Source organism: Oreochromis niloticus, linkage group LG1, assembly GCF_001858045.2.
Source record: "Oreochromis niloticus isolate F11D_XX linkage group LG1, O_niloticus_UMD_NMBU, whole genome shotgun sequence".
In the NCBI taxonomy this organism is placed as follows: domain Eukaryota; kingdom Metazoa; phylum Chordata; class Actinopteri; order Cichliformes; family Cichlidae; genus Oreochromis; species Oreochromis niloticus.
The window spans coordinates 19,038,136-19,053,973 of record NC_031965.2 but is presented as its reverse complement, the minus strand read 5'-3'; the positions used below and the strand labels follow the sequence as shown (position 1 = coordinate 19,053,973).

Sequence of the window (15,838 nt, the reverse complement as noted above, 5' to 3'; positions counted from 1 at the left end):
TGTGTTTATTTTTTCAAGCTTACGTTCTAACTGAAACATAATGAAAGTAAATCTCAATATTTTACATTTTGCATTAAAAATATAGACGCTGCAGACTATCCATTTCATCTCACTTGCTCCACACTCCGTGTATCAGAGCATGTTACACAAATACATTTACTCCCGTTCGCTTGCCCTGCTGTGGACCTCCGCATGACGTCCATGAATGTAAGTTCGTAGCATGAATAATAGATGGAAGAAATGATCCACGTCGTAATGTAGTGTTTTCTTTCTTTCAGTTGCAGCTATTTTTGCACATTAAAAAAAATCAGCTCAGTGAGAACTACAGAGAGGAGAAGCTGAAAAAACTGTGGTTAAACTGGGTGAAGCCATCTGAGATTTTAGTTATTATTTATTCAGTTCATCTATTTATCTTCTAATGCAAAATACCTGCCAATGTATATTTCAGTAGGGGAAAACATTGATTCCCTACAACGCTGTCAGTGCTTAGATAGATGTGTGTATGCATATGTGTTGGTGTAAACTGTGAAGTGTGACCTGATATGCAGAGACCTTGAGCTGAAAGTACACAGTGTTTTAGTGAAATCTGTGGGGCACAGCGCCGCGTCTGCTGCACTGTAGCGTTTATTTATCACTTAGTCTGTCCAAATAAGAAAACAAGAACATCCAAAAACGTTTTGAATGGCAGTTATAGGAGAGAAATAAAGTATTTATCTCAGATTAAATGTTTTGTTCATGAGGTTTATATGTAAGTACTGCAAAAAGATCTCTTATCCCCAATTCCAGTGTCAAGCTCATAAGTTTTAGTCTGAGTGTGTGTTACTTACTCACTATGATTTATTTATTCCTTGTCTTATTATCAGAAAGACACACAGTATAAAAGATGCACATTCACTGGCTATGTCATTACGTACACCTGTTCAACTGCTCGTTAACGCAAACATGTAATCAGCCAATCGCATGTCAGTAGATTTAGGCATGTAGACCTGTAGACATGGTTAAGATGAACTGCTTTAGTTCAAACTGTACATCAAAATGAAAAAGAAAGTTTAAGTTTAAGTGATCTTAAAAAATGACTCACCATAAGCCAAATGTCTGTATCGCCCCCTGGTGTCTGGCTGTGGTATAGGTCTGTCGCCAGTTAGCGGAATGAAACGTGATATGAAACCTGCTGCTCACTTGTTTTATTCAAAGTTCCCATGTTACCAGTGCTCTGAGTGTATAATGGATGTAAAACTTTTTACATCAGTTTGTTTGTTTCAGTCTTATGTTAAAATCTGAAATTATAACATTAAATTTCAGATAATCCTGATATTTACAGTAACACTGGGCCTCTGTCTAAAATAACAATAATTAAAACAAAGGTGTGACTAATTATTCAAATATATACAGTATGACAGCTACAAAGGTGTTTAGTAATGCTAAGTAGCTAATAACAAGCCTTTAACACAGTGTGCATGCTAAAGGCTAATCTAGCTAGCACACTAACAATAGGAGCTACAGGGTGATATAAGATGTTGTAGAACTATAAGATGCATGACTTTTTAATAATAGTGTTGTGGTTGTATTTACCTTAATTTAACGATCCGCCAGTCGCAGTGAAACCAACATCAGAGATCTCAAAAGTGATGCAGCCTGGATACTAAAAAGTGCAGGGGTGTTGGCACACACGTCCAGCAGGTGTGTGGGCGGGGGTTTGGCACAGCAACACCCCCCAAAGTCGCTACTGTGCAAGCTGTGGCTCCAAAAATGCTACATGGCAGCCTCATGAACAGGAAGTTTTGGCTTTATTTTTGTAGAATGGGTAGAATGGGAGGAAGTGGAGCCATGTCATCCATCTTTTATCCAGTCATTGCAGTCTGCAATCTACTGACATCTACAGGTGATACCTTTACCAAATAGTGTTAAAACTGGGAGTTTGTTTGGATAATAAAAGGCAACAATGCTTCCTCAGTTTTCACGCAAAGGAGAAGCAATCTGGGAAGTTAGTAGTTAGCACTGAAACTAGAGCAGTTAGTAAGTAGCTCGTAAAACCAACTCAGCTGCAGATTTAAAAAAAGAAAAAAAGGTTCATAAGGTAAAGTTAATCGCACTTCCAACACCTAGTAGCTTCTGGACTTTTTGGGTGCGGTGTTAATATCTGGCAGGAACATATCCTGTGGACAGTGAATAGCCTTTGATGAGCAGTTGGTGATGAGGTAGGCTTGCCTGCTTTCTGTCGGGATAATGGCCACAGACCAGAGATGGCAAACCCACAAACACAGATTGACAGACGGGTGTGAAAGAGAGATTACAAAACAGAGTCATAAATAAAAGGTTATGACATGAATGGCCGAGGGAGGGCTGAGAGAGTGGTTTGGCAGCGGGGTTCAGTATGTACCTCCTAGATGAATATATTTCCCCTGGACAGACAGAAGGCTCTGCAGACACCTTATAACTCATTCTCCTCGTCCCTTGTTTTCAAGGCACAGTGGTACAAAATTGCACATCACATAAAGTCGTTTATTACAGCAGCGCTGAAACAGGGTGCTAAAAACAGTCTGCAGCCTTTGTGGTTATGAACGATACGCTGTGCCTAAAGAGTGTGTGTGCGCGCGCGCGCGCGTGTGTGTGTGCATGGACTGAATATGGTATTACAGCAGCAACAGTGGTTATTTCTGAACAAATTATTAAATCTACAGTAGCGCTAAGCTTCTGGGATCATCATCATCAGTGTGGGAAATTAACAACAAATAGGAGCCAAAAGCTGGTGGATTTTGTAAGTTACATGGCTCAGCCAGCACTGAACTATGAAAAAAATATATCTAATCAAAATACATGTAAAACCTAAATTATAAAATTAAACAGATATACCTGAAGTTCATAATTAAAATCATGTAAATCATACCACCTTAATAGAGAGGGAGTATGAATATGCATGTGTCCTGTTGCCAGGTCAAACTCTTAAAGTGGTCCCGTTTCTTGGCTGTACAGTGTTACTGCTGTTCTGCACAAAAGCAGCCCTGACGACATACACCATCACAATGAGATCGTTAGATGTGATGCAATCGCGAGAAATCTGCAATAAAAGTCAGCATGCAACATCTGTCAGAGACCACAGCTCTACTCGTTCTTTGCCCGCCTCAAGTGGAAGCACAAACGCAATTCATGTTGAATCCAAAAGCAGGTATGGAGTGTAAAACAAAAACTGGCAACATGAAGTCAGATGTGTTTTGGCACATTATTATTATCAGGGGTGCACATAAGTGGTCCGCAGGTGCGCATTTGCTGTCAAAATAAAAGACGCGCACCAGATAAGAAGTTGCAACGCGTGTTTGCGTACATATAAAAGGCACTGTTTTTGTCCGCTAGAGTGGGATTTTCACGGCATATTCTGCAACACATCTCTGTGCGTTCATCATTTGTTTGAAGCCAGCTCACCTCCTGCAACCACTTTTCTGAGAATACGCGCTTCTTTTGCGGTTCTTTGGAGGTGGAGGAAGACCAAAGTAATTGCTTAAAGGAGCTTGCTTCTTCGACATCTTTAGGAGTTCTTAACAAATGTCTGTCCTCCTCCAGAAATTCTTATGTACGCAAACGCGCGTTGCAACTTCTTATCTGGTGCGCGTCTTTTATTTTGACAGCGAATGCGCACCTGTGGACCACTTATGTGCACCCCTGATTATTATTTTCTTGTCATGAAGAATGAAATGAAAGAAGCTACATTTAAATAAAAGTTAAACATAAAGGGGAATTTAATTTTATTTAATTTTGTTGCGCAACAAATTGCATGTATGTACGGTGGCCCTGAGAGGCCAAACGGACTGCAACTTAAGAAAACACCAGCAATAAGAAAAACGCTGCAAAAGCACACAAAACACAACGGAAATAGGAAAAAAGAAAACAGAAATAGAAGAAAACAGATTTCCAAAAGCACAAGGGAAGTGTTTCCTGGGAGACAATAACCCAACGGACCAGTTGCTGCACTTGTGGTAGCTACCTGGGTTATGTGCCACTTCAGTATCTTTGATGAACTATTGCTGTGTGTTTTATTACTATTAATGAAGGCTGCATACAACCTGCTAGCTACAAATAATCATGTGCAGTTCTGAAAGCAGACAGAAAGGAAACATTACTGATACAGAAATAGTTTTCTATGCGAGATCACTGCAAAAAGTGCAGCCTCACCTAATGTCCACCCTACTCTTACTCATTTTATATTAAGATTTAAAAATCTAGTTGGTATTGCTTTCAGAACTGCACATGATTATTTGCAGCTAGCAGGTTGTTAATGCTATCCAGCAAGTCTAACAGTCTCCAGTCTATGAGCTAACCTCAACTAAGCTAACAATGTTAGCTTGGTGACAAGTAGCCTTTAGTAATAGTAATAAATCACACAGCAATAGTACATTCATGTAGTTGTAAAAAGCATGACAATATATCAAGTAATCCAAAGTATTCAGAATACGTTTGTCACATTGAGTAACTTAACAGAATAAGTTACAAACTACATTTTGGGCCATTTTCTATTCTGTAATCTGTAGTGGAATACACTTTAAAAGTAACCTTCTCAACACTGATTATATTCAAGTATATGAAACTGATAAGACAAATAATGCTGTACGATTAATACTTTTTCTTTTCTTACTTACCAGGATTCTTGCTTGTGCTCCTTTTACTTGAATAAAGAGATCTTGATTAGCAAATGGGACATTCAGTGAAGCATTATCACTCCTCATTATTTGCATTAAGCAGCAGCACATCTATAGGCTGTAGCTTTCAGGCTCCTTATGGCTTTCGTTTTGATTCCAGTGATTCATTAACTTTTTAAAGACACAAAGCCCTCTGCATAATGACATGCTTTTTGCCTCTTGTGTTAGCTCGTCCTGCGGCTGCTGTGCATTAGTAATGTCAGGCAGGAAGGGCGTGCGGGATCAATGATGGTTCTATAGATAGATGAAGCGATGATCTATGCCAGCCACAGCATGAAAGTGAGAAGGCTTTATATTTAAAACAGGGTCATTTGGAACCATTCGCATTAAACTGGTTTAATCAATCGCTCTCACTTTGCAGGGTCAGTTGGATGGGACATCAGTGGTGATGTAGCTAAAGGAATTCCCGGCCTCATTCGTTGAAGGTAGCGTTGGTGTTGGTACGTCTGGCAGTCTGCTGTCCTCCGTGCAATATTGATTGGTCGCATTAGGGAGTCTGCAGGTCAGCGTTTCTCTAATGGGGGCAGAAGAAGATGGAGGAGAACAGAAAGTAGGGGATGAGTAGATAGAATGAGGTAAGAAAGGAGGAGAAAATTAAAAGCGATGAGACTGACGGGATGTCTGACTTAACGTGTAGCTGTACTGGTGTTGTTTTTCTCACGCGACCTCAAGCTCAGCCCCATCACAGCCCTGCCTCACAGTATTGATTAGAGGTGCTATAGCTAGTTAAAGAGGACCTGTTGTTCTCGCCGTCATGCTCTGTGTTTACAGCATATTAATACAAATGTTTGCCCAACTTCACCTGGGCAACTGTCAATATTGAATAAATAACATCAGCGAGAACTGTACTTGCCTTGCGATGCTTACTTAATGGCTCAGAAGAATTAATTTTATTGATCAGGTCTGACTGGCTGGCATCACAATGGCACACAGTGCATCTATGTGAGATGTTTTTGGACAGCAAACTACTGGTGCTTGTGATAGGTAAGCTTTAATTTTGTCCTAATTTACATGCTGTTCACTTGCTTGTTATTTAACAGCCTCAGTGAGTGGCAGCGTTTCCTCAGTGACCTTCGGTGGCTCTGGTGTTTTCGTGTAACTTTAGATCTTGCTTTCACATCCATCCTTGTTTGAGTCTCGGGGCTGTTTTAGTAGCGCTGAAATGTCTTCTTCTGAATAATTTATTATTCTTAAAAGCGACACCTTGAAGCCCCGGGTAAAATTAAGCCAAATGGTACGACGGATTCCCCATTGTTTGTTTGTTTTTGTGGGGTTTTTTTAAATGTTTGGGTTGGTGATGTGTCCGCTGGAAGTAAACAACGGGTCCTGCATGAAATGTGTCGGATTATGAAAAGAGAAGATTGGGTTAATGTATGACTTCAACATTCATCTTGTACCACGTGTCCACAGCAGCAGCAGCAGCAGCAGCAGCCGCGTCTAATTAGATGGGATGGAGTCTCAGCAGCTCCGCTGTTTCCATGGTAACACAATTACTGTGCCCTGGGTGGGAGGTTAGGGTGATAATGCATGTAGGTTTACACAATGTCAGCAGACAGTGTTTTTTTGTTTGTTTGTTTATGTGAAGAGGAAATATTATATTATGTTTAGCTTCTCAGATTTATTTTTTTGCTTGTGTGTGTAGAAGAAGGAAACACTCACTCAGTAATGGCGAACATAAAAATTAATATTTACCATCTGATGTCGAGGCTTCGTATATGATGTTATTCATGAGTGTTAAGAGCTTCAAATATTTGATATGGCTGATGTGATGATCATCAGTCTGTTCTATGTTTGTAGAGAGAAAAGATCCAAAGGAAAAGAAGAACTGATTATAGCATTATGTTATGTACTGTAAGTCTTATTTGAAAAGCAAAAAAGCTACTTTATGCACAGGCTACTCCTGTTAATGGAGTTGAATCACTCAGAAATAAAACTGTTCCCTTGATGAAATACGCAGAGAAAATTCAATTCAATTTAAAGCTGGCAGAAAAAGATGCAGACACTCGAAGGCATGGAAGTGGCAAAAAAAGACAAGTGCTTCAAGGAAGAAGTAGGATCAACCCACCACAAGTCCGACCAAGTCAGTCGGAACTCAGAGGGCAATGTTGATCCAAGAAAATAGATGAAAGCCATAACTCTGGGAACAATGGTCCATAGTCTGATTGTCATGCCCCTGTGGAATCATTGATAACCAATAGCATCACCGCTAGAAGATGAATGGTGCACCCGTTATGGTGGGACTATCCACCCTCCATAATGCACGATGACTCTTTACCTCCAGGTAAAGTGGAGAAAAGGGGTGATGATGTTGCAGTGGAGAAGTCTGCACCTCTAAGGCAAGAAATCCTGAAAGTCTGAAGAAACCGATACAATTATCTCCAAAGAGGAAGTTAGAAAAGATGCAACTTTCCAAAATGCTTCCACAGTTAAAAAACAAAAAAGCAAACAAAGAAAAAGAATAAAACAAACAAAGTTTGGACATTAAATTTCATATTAAAGAAAAACTAAAAAGTAAACCTAATTCTCCAGCGTCAGTGGGATAGCGCCATGAAAATATTCTGTACACACCTAGCAGTGTCATGTTTTTCTTGTACACACAATTTACACATGCCCAGTCAGCGTGTGGCCCAAAAAACAGAGTTTACATATTGACATACAATGATGCAATTACTTATTACTAAGTAGACGGATATCAGCTGAACAGCCAAAACAGGATTAAGTTTTAACGTTTGCCAACTCTTTACTTCTCACCTCGTAAGTCCACAGTTCATAGTTTGTTTGTTTTCTACTGTTTTCTACTGTGCACAATATGGTCTCTCCTTCCTGGGCCCTGCACTGTGCCCTCACCACACACTGCACAGTTTTTTACTGAAATACCTGAGACATGAAGAAAATAAAAAACTAAATACACATCTGTTCAAATGCAGTCACACTCCAATTTAAAAATGAACCCAGCTGTCAGAAATATCCTCCGACTGGATCAGTGTAGTCACTCCACACACACACACGCTTATGTGAAGATGCAACGTGAAACTATAACGAGGCCTGCTCAACTTATAATGGTTCTGATAAAAAAAAAAAAAGGTTTTAAAATCTCTGACAGGACGTACACAGCACGATTTGGTGGGTAACTTAGCACACGTACAAAGACTGATGAAAGACCACAGAATGAACACGCACAAAGGAGAGCAGGCTAAAACGAGACAGGTGAATACAATCAGGATCACTGAAGACACATGAGAATGATTGTCAAAGTAAAACAGGAAGTGACAAAAGGATTCAAACAAGACAAAGTACAGAGGACGTGAGGAACGGGAGAACACACTGGCAAGAAACACACACAAAGAACAATGACCATAAATATCCGCCCTCATTTGTAAACTTTAAAGTTGCATTTTGTTTGCCTTGCTTTTTTTCAGAGTTGATTATGAAAAAGAAAGTTGCATATAGTAATATAAAGATGATGTATTAGAATTTCCTAATATCACTTGTAGCCATTTTTATTTCTCATCAGCAGCTTGTAAAGCAGCATTGTTCTACTCTGCATCTAAGATGTGTAATTAATGACGTCAGTGTAATCATATACCTGAAAAAAAATTTGACTTTTTCGAGCCATGATCAGACTTGGGGATGTTTTTTTTACATATAAAACGTCTCAGAAGTCAGTAAGGAATTAAATTAAAAGACGAAAAGCTATAAATAGAATTTAGTGGTATAAACATTTTTTAATCTCAGTCATAAGTTGTAGCTACGTTTCGTATTAGAAACAATATTGTGCATTCTTCTACAGATATTTTTGACTTGCTTTTTGACAGGTTTTTTTGTTTACCTAAAAATTGATTAAAACAAATAAAAAACAGAATTTACAAACTAATTGTATTGTCTAAGCATTTTATGCAGACTACATATCTTGAAATGTGAGTATTTATTATCTTCTTAGACCCCTGTCTTATCTGATGTGTGCTGTAATATCAGTTAAAGCGAAGATGATCGCGTCTCTTTTGTCCCAGTACTTTTTATCATCTTTCTATGTTACGCTCTTTCAGCAATGTCAGCCTCCCCGATGCTGCTGTACACCGAAAGATCTCTCTAACCTTTCCTACCGTGCAGGCACCTTCAGGGGCTCTCATTACACGTTTGACTTTTATTTTCCCTCTCAACTAAATTGACCACCAGAAATTTGAAACTTTGTCAAGTGAGACACCCCCGGGGGAAGTCACGATGGCAGCCTGCACCCTGGCTCTGTGGCGTCTGTCTGCAGAGGGGACTAAATCGACTGAGTCGAACAAACAGAGGACGGGAAAAACAAGGAGAAATGAACGGGTTAATCAGATCCGATGGATGGACAGAGATACTATGTGTGTGTCTTTCTGCTTGTCACTGTATGCGTGTGCCTCAGGAGGACTGTTTGCTTGGGGACAAAGGGGCTCTCAGGATGGATTCATCAGAAGCCGGGGGCTGTGCTGTGCACCATTAGGATCAAGGATGCTATTTCCGGATGCTACCTGCTGAGGGATGTACTCTGCTCACAGTTTTGATGGCCCCCTCCGCTCAAGTCCATTAAACAAGGCAGAGATGGCCTCTGTGGCTGCTGAGTAACCGTGATAGCGCCTGTTTTCACAAGCTGACCACCTATTTTAGGTCTGATATTTATATGTTTAATGCTTGCATTTTGTGAATGATTCTGGTCTTCATCTATATTTAAGCTCCTCACTAATATACAGTCTAACTCCATCACTGGCGAGCGTTTGATTTCATCCTTATCTAAGATGCTTGTCCTTAAGGCATGACCTTTTGTGGGGTTGCATAACTGTCTCCACTTTAGGTGCGTTTATAAAAGGCATGCAGAGAGTCTTCTGCTGCTTTCCTAAGTATTAAAACAGGTACAGGTGAAAGTTCTTATGATACTGAGTTTGTGGGGCTGTGAACATCTTTAAACAGTCACTTTGTACGTACTCAGCTTTTTTTGAATTAAAGTTTTTAAGTTTAAGATTTAATTTAGGTGACTGACTTAATTTAGGTTTAGGTGAAGAGCAAGCAACTAGTCTTTATGGTGGTATTGATGTTAGGCACCTCACCAGGATATGAATATTCCTCTGTGTGTGTGTGTGTGTGTGTGTGTGTGTGTGTGTGCACGTCTGTTTATTTGGGGAAGATGAATCAGCATTTTATGCTGACTGACTGGTGCAGCACAGGGATGCAGGGTGACCTTGGTGGCCTTTGGGGTTAAAAGTCATGTCTAGCTAAGACTTATGACATGTTATTTACATTTTTGTTTTGTTTTTTTTGTTTTGTTTTTTCCACGTAGAAGATGTGCGATTAAGTAAACTGAAAGGAATAAAATGTGATAGACTGGCAACCCTTCCGGGGTGTTCCCCACCTTTTCTCCAGGATCCAGCCCCCCTCCAACTCTTAATTGGATAAGTGATTTTTTTTTTATTTTACAATTAAGATGTGGTAACACTTAAATTTTTGTTTTTAGCACTTTTTTTCTATTTGATTAATCTTATTTTAAAAATATAGAGACTGTAGGGTGGTATTCTCTCCTTCCTCCTGTTGTCATAAGTGGCTTGCTTAGTGTGGGCTGTAACAAGTTAGTCTTTCTCCGACATTACTGTTCTGTAATTCACCTGTGTGGCCACTAAAAGTGCTTTTGCTGCACCGAAAGAATTAAAAAGGCTCCGAAGCACCTCTCCAATCAACCCGTCTGGAAAACATTGAGGGCTTTAATCCTGCAGAGGGCAGAGTTTCACTACGAACCACTTTAACCCTGCTGCTGAGGGGACTACTGACCTCCTCAGCAGTGGTCTCCATTTTAAAGGACAGCATGATATACCCATGAGTGGATATATGTCATATGCTGCACACCAGTTTTAACTCTTACATAGATAATTATATCTCTACCATATTTTTGAAATTCAGTTTGTGATTAATTGAAAAACAAAGCTCAAGAGGTCAGAAAAGCAAGTCATCAGCTTTCATGTTAGTCTAAAGACAATTAGAATTGAACAGCCTGCTTTACTGACATATGAACAGACACAATGAGTCTCCGCAGTGAATTTCTACTATCTCCAAATTCAACCACACTAATATCACATCGGATAAATATGTATATTTAATTTGCAATAAACTTCAAGCCTGTAGCTATTGTGCATCCCTCTGTGACTTCATGGGTTAGCCTTCAAAGCAGATGCCAGAAAACTTGATTAACTGAAATCGACATATCAGAAAGACCTACTGGGGATCGCGCTGCCAAGCAGAGATACGGATCTGTGTACCAACGGAGAAACAGAGGGGCACAGGCACAGATTCATCTGCAGATTAATCACATGCTTCTTGCTAAACATGCTATCTAGTAGTATTTGAAAAATGAACTCGGAATCTGGCTTTAGCATGAATATAATCAGCATTACATCTGCACTGAAGAGGAAGAATGTGTGAACAGTGAAGTATAAAAGTTCTGATGTTCTGTTCTTGTTCTGGTTCATGAAACTGTAAGGGGCGACGTGAACTCCCTGGCAAGGCTGTTCATATTTATGAGGTGGTGTCGAGCTGGAGCTGGAGATATTTTATTAAAAATAAGAGAGGGGGCAGAAGGGAGAGCAGGAAGGGATGACTGATCAGTCAGCTGACAGGGTTTTTATCATCCATGGGTCAGCGCCTTCACTTGAAGCCTGCCATGGAGTATTCTCTAGCTTTCTTTTGAACATTGAGCGCTGTGTGCCTGGTGCCACTGGTAGCCTTGAAGTTCAGCTGGACTGTGCACAGTTTCAGAAACTCTGCATGGTCAGAGGAGCAGTGTTTAAAGAGGCACCCTCAAACAGTATATATCTCTGGCTCGTGTTCAGTGGACGCTCCCTCTGAGCCTCAGTGATGTTGCCAGTGGATTAGCTGTGCTCATATCCCTGTATCCTTTGTTATATCGTCTGCTTGTTTTCTTTTAATAAAGCTTGCTAGCCTCCTTAGTCCCGAAGGAGGCTGGCAGACTGACAGGCATACGAGACACCGAGCAGGTGGACAGGAATAACAGGTAGGGAGGGTGTGATGGTGACAAACTGGGCGGAGGGGGTGAGGTGTTGCACGGGTGCTAGAAAAGGTCACAGCACCACAAACCCCTCTGCTTGTTTGGCGCAGTCACACTTAGCGTCACATCCTGCGATGTTGTCCCTTTGGATTGTGTCTTCTTCGGTGACGAGCTACGTTCTTGTCAGTCGGAGTTGGAGCCAGATTTGCTTTCATGCATATGGGCACTTTTACAGTCACAGGCTTTGGCACGAGCAAACCTGCTCGGGAGGGGGAACATCACTTACCTTTGACACCCCCTCCCGTCAGTAGCAAATCAAAAGGACGTGCTCTTGAAGATAAAAGAGAAACTCGACAAGAGTTTTAGGCTGTGAAGAAATTTTGATCCGGTAATCGTCCCAGTCTGATGACTAACAGCCTGCACCGGTTACAAATTTAGCGTGCAACCTGAAATGTTGTTGCTCATTTGATTCTCCGGGGGAGGCAGATGGATGTGTTGGTGACCCCTCATCCCCCCCCATCGACCGGCCGAGCTCCACCTCCCTGCAACGGCAACTTAGTCATCATAACCACTGATGGTTTGTCCCTAATGGCGATCCATAAATAAAGGAGCAACCAATGAAGAGAATTGATTTCCACAAGCATGGAGGAGATTTATGCTCTGAGTTGGACTCCTCTTCGCAGCTGTATATCACTCCTCCTGAGATGTTTTGCCCTTCATCTTTTTTTTTCTCTCCTGTCTCTGACTTTAACATCCAGAACAGAGAGCTCCCTCTCTCTTTTTTTAGATGATAACATTTGCCAAATGTCTTTCTCTTTTACCTTTGATCTTTTTTCACTTTAGACTCTATTTTATTAGCCCACATGCTCTTTTCACCTGGCCAGTAGCAATTGGGTTTTTCTCTCTGCTCTGCATCTGTCTGTTTTTCTCTTGCTTTCTCATTCACTCACACGCAAACACATATGCACGCACACACACCTTCACCGAGTGAAACTGGCCAGACTCTAACACACCAGCCTCTGACTTTTCTGGAATTTGCTCATTTTGCTGATTTTTCTGTTTGACTGACTCAGGTGGACGTTTTAACTTCAGCATATGCAATAGCAGTGCCGTATATCAATAAAAAGATGTTCTAGGGGGGAAATCCACCAACACAGCTACATATGCATTGGTTTGCTCCAGATTTGCATTTCATGTAGCAGATGTTCTCTCTGCTTCTCTGTGTTTGTGTGCATGCTTTTATGCGGATCCTGCCGTGGACATCCAGGTGCTTCTAACACCAGGAGCCATAACAGACCTGAGTTTATTAATGTTGTTCATTTCCTCTCGTCTGTTCGCCTCTGGCTGCCTCGCTGCTCGACTCTCCAGTCCAACATTCCACACACTCCACTGGAATTAAGGGAGAGGCCTGCGGCGAGGCAGGGAACGAGCTCAGGAATGTCTCTGTTATCACAGGGAGAGATGATGGAGGGAGGAAGGGAACAGGAGGTCAGGCTTGAGGGCCTCAGCGTTGTTAGACTGATTTCAGTCAGGACCGCTGGAGTCGTAGGAGTTCCCAGCATCAAAGCTTTGTGCACTACACACAGCTCTGCCCATAGGCTCATGTTACCACAGAGGTGCGGGCCTCTGGCCCAATCAGAACACATAGGAATCTAATTTTAGAGCTTCGGCTTTTTAAATCAATATCTCCAGTCCTATCAGTGGCAGTGTCATGTAGATTATCTCACGGCTTTCATAGATGTCACACCAGGTTGGCTCTGCTCTCAGTCCCCAGCGCGCGCTGTTGAGGATCACCCCACATTCACTCACGCAGGCAAATGCACTGGCTCGCAAACTGCACGTGCATACGGAGGGGCACATACGCAGGCAAAAGCATCCCTCTGGGTTAACCGTAGCTGGAGTCAGAGCGTGTGCAGACATATGCACATGTGTGTGGTGAGTGAACGTGAGAAACGAATTGATATGGTATGACGAGGACAGATTAAAATCAAATGCCATATTTTGGGAGGTTAGGCAGAGGCATCATGTTTTGCATGTGAGTGTTTGAATATCCGTATGATTAATTCAAGCGTTTGGTCTTCTGGAGAAAGAGGATCAGAGTGTTATTTTGAAGGTAAATGTTTCAGTGCAACACGACATGTGGATATTTTGTTGTTTAACACTATATTTTGAACAAGAAGTACAAAAAGGCGTGCAGTATAGTTTTAATGGGAGTGTGTTTTTGTTGGTATTTTGTGCTCTGACTGATTTGACTCGTCTTTCAGCTCTTGTGTCTCTGTTGTGGGATTTGGTGATGGTCGTAAATTAGAAATGAAGAGGAAGAAATACAGAGCTTTTGAACATTAATGACAGTGACATTAGAAATTCCGGATTAAACCAAAGTGTTTTCTGAGAGGTTCATAACAAAGCGAGAGCAGAAATGACGGTGGAGCTTGCTGTCGATTATTGTTTAGAGGCACAGCAAGAAAATTTATGGATGTAATATTAAAATGTTTTGGGTTTTTTGTTTTTGACCAGCGAGGAGGCGTCGGTTTGTTTGGAACACAGAGCAAGAAGATCTTGTTTCAAACATCTTTCTCTCTACTTGCCTTGGTTTCCTATAAATACTCTAGATTCCCTCTACCCCAAATCCATGCATATTAGGTGTAATATTACAGTGTAAAAATTCCCTTCTGGTCTCTGCAGAGGAGTTGAAACCTGGGTTCTGCTCCTATAGTTTATGTGTAAATGCAGAGGGCACATTTCTCCTTGGGAAGTAAAAAAAAAAAAAAATGTTTATGGTGATGGTTTCATATTGAGCTTTAGCTGCTCTTCAGTTTTTCTCCTTTGTCATGTGAGAAAAATGAACTATTTATCACTTTTTCCTTACAGGCAGTTCAGTCCTTTAAACAGTTCACTGTGTCAGTGTGAGCTTTCAGTGAATGGATTTCTGTGTGAAATCCACTCAATCTTAGGCATGCATAATGCTGAATAGTCTACCTATTAAAAAAAAAGATTATTTTCATCCTTTTACTAGTTCTGCTATTATAGATTTAAGACTAGGCTTACCATGCAACAAATCAGAGTTGCGTTAAATTCAAGTTAAATTCATTTGATGAATAAAACTGAATGGAAGAGATGTTTCCTCTAAGTATTTAAAAAGTCATGCTGTTTTTACAGTTTAACATTTTTATATCTAGGCAAAGGTTAACTGCTGTGATTCAGATGCTTTCTGGTAGAAAATCCTGTTGTCCTGTAATGTGTCATGCAATCTGACCTTCCCGCAGGACTGCTGCCCCTGCACATTACACACTGACTAACAGCATGACAACAGAACTAATCACAGCCTTGTAGCTGTGGTCTGCATAATGTTCCCTCACACACACACACACACACACACACACACACACACACACACTGTGATTAAGGATACGCACGTTTCAATAGTTACACGTAGCACCTATTAGAGTAGTTTTTAAATCCTTCGTCATTTTAAAATTATTTTCTTTTGACACTGGTGTATTTGAAGCGTCGTCTCTCTCACAGTAGAGAGATGTGATATAAATTTTGATTTTTTGATGAATTTTGATTTAGAGAAAAGATTTGGAATCTTTTCAAAATTCATGGAATTATGAGCCAAACTCTAATTTCTTTTTATTTTGTTTCCAAGGAGCCAGATTTCCTTTCCATTTTTTAAAGCGGTCTTGAGCAAAAGTTCTCCAGGGTTTCTGAAGGTCTTTCAAAGTTTCCTTTGGACATTGGTTGCGTTTTTCCATGCAGTTCTTGTACCGAACCATGTTGTTTTTGTTTTGTTTTGTTTATAAAGCCTCCACTTAGCTTGTTGTGCAGTATTTTAGAAACTATGTGAAGCAGGACAAGTGGAGATTAGAAGAAGTGGCAGCCCTAAAAAAAAACTATGTACAACAGATAAACAGTATCTGAAAGTCATGTCCTTAAGAAACAGGGAAAAAATCCAGCAAAGATCTGACACAGGACCTCAGAGATGCATCTGGACCTTCACTTGATCCATATGCTGTTCACTGAAGCCTCATCAGAAATGGTCTCAGTGAAAAGATCCCAGGTTCGGGCTGCATTTTAGCCAGTGGTGTTTGGGATCTTTTCAAAATTCATGGAATTATGAACT

The 15,838-nt window shown here is 40.7% G+C and overlaps 1 protein-coding gene and 1 long non-coding RNA gene across 11 annotated transcripts in view; one reads left to right on the top strand and one right to left on the bottom strand.

Annotated features, from left to right (window-relative positions):
* tjp1a (tight junction protein 1a) overlaps positions 1–15,838 on the top strand; it is a 105,099-nt gene that overhangs the window by 27,118 nt on the left and 62,143 nt on the right. Inside the window, exon 1 of one of the 10 annotated variants that reach the window (XM_025906027.1) lies at positions 13,627–13,650. The exons of the other annotated variants lie outside the window; for them this stretch is intronic. Within the exon in view, the coding sequence (XP_025761812.1) occupies positions 13,636–13,650 (15 nt within the window). The 5' untranslated portion in view covers positions 13,627–13,635. Of the gene's footprint in view, positions 1–13,626; positions 13,651–15,838 lie in introns of those variants that run through there. 10 annotated transcript variants of the gene reach the window in all.
* On the bottom strand, positions 4,913–8,053 carry LOC106098007 (uncharacterized). The gene is made up of 3 exons (XR_001224087.3): positions 6,757–8,053; positions 6,384–6,476; positions 4,913–5,205 (listed from the first exon to the last, which is right to left on the bottom strand). It is a non-coding gene; the product is annotated as an uncharacterized LOC106098007 (long non-coding RNA).